This window comes from Octopus bimaculoides, chromosome 28, assembly GCF_001194135.2.
Source record: "Octopus bimaculoides isolate UCB-OBI-ISO-001 chromosome 28, ASM119413v2, whole genome shotgun sequence".
Classification (NCBI taxonomy): domain Eukaryota; kingdom Metazoa; phylum Mollusca; class Cephalopoda; order Octopoda; family Octopodidae; genus Octopus; species Octopus bimaculoides.
Window position 1 is genome coordinate 5761207 of NC_069008.1, and position 1173 is coordinate 5762379.

The following is a 1173-nucleotide window of genomic DNA, read 5'->3' on the forward strand; positions in this document are numbered from 1 at the left end:
GGCTTCTCTCCTGTATGAACACGTTTATGAGTAGCTAAGGTGCCATTTCGGGAGAATGATTTGCCACAGATGTCACAGTGATATGGCTTCTCTCCTGTATGGATATATTTGTGTTTAGATAAGTTGAAACTCATGGAGAATGATGTACCACAGATGTCACAGTGAAATGGCTTCTGTCCAGTATGAATACGTTTATGCGTAATTAGGCTACTACACTGAGAGAAAGATTTGTTACAGATGTCACACTTATATGGCTTCTCTCCTGTATGAATACGTTTGTGAGAAGTCAAAGCACTGTTGCCAGAAAATGATTTACTGCAGATATTACAGGAATATGGTGTCTCTCCTGTGTGAATACGTTTATGATGAGTTAAAGCACTACTTTGAGAGAACGATTTACCACAGATGTCACAGTGATATGGCTTCTCCCCTGTATGAGTACGTTGGTGTGTGGTCAAGCTACTACTTCCAGAAAATGATTTACCACAGATTTCACAATGAAATGGCTTCTCTACTGCATGAACACATTTGTCCTTATTCAAGCTGCCCTTTCGAGAGAAAGACCTTTTACAGACATCACAGTCATGTGACAATTTTCGTCTCCTCTTTGCTTTATCTTCTGGAAAAGTCAAATCCTTTGCTTTCTCACTCTTTTCCATTATTCCTCTTTGAAAATTACAATATATATACTCTTTTTCCTTGTCTTTGGTTCTATAGTGTTTCGTTTACAAATATTTTGACTGCTGTATTTTTGTCCAGTGTTACTTTCGTCTGAATACTCTTTAGTAAATTCATCCAAGTTTAATTTGCAAACACACTCATCTTGTAGACACTCCAACCGGTGATGTCCAGAAAGTTTGCTAATAACATATTTCAGAGTAAATATATCAGAGGAATTCTACCATAGATTTCTAGAATCAATCTTATATATCTGTTCAGTACAATGTTTTCAATTTGGTCTTTAAAAGATGATAAATAATGAGAATGTATCTTCTGCTATTCCAATGTCATCTGATATTCTGAAATAATAAAGAAACAACAGTGTAAGATATAGAGGCTACTTAGAAAATACAGATTCAACATTTCCATAGAGATAAACTCTAGAAATAAATTTTTACTTGAACAAAAGAACATTTTGATTTATTAAAATTTACATCAGAAAATCTTGTGTGA

At 34.6% G+C, this 1173-nt stretch overlaps 2 protein-coding genes across 2 annotated transcripts in view; both read right to left on the minus strand.

The window, feature by feature from the left end:
• LOC106880980 (zinc finger protein OZF) overlaps positions 1–1173 on the minus strand; it is a 15160-nt gene that overhangs the window by 9130 nt on the left and 4857 nt on the right. The window lies entirely within an intron of this gene.
• Positions 1–1173, minus strand: part of LOC128251183 (zinc finger protein 724-like) — a 2768-nt gene that overhangs the window by 90 nt on the left and 1505 nt on the right. Inside the window, exon 2 of the mRNA XM_052977745.1 lies at positions 4–1019. Within this exon, the coding sequence (XP_052833705.1) occupies positions 4–659 (656 nt within the window). The 5' untranslated portion in view covers positions 660–1019. The remainder of the gene's footprint in view (positions 1–3; positions 1020–1173) is intronic.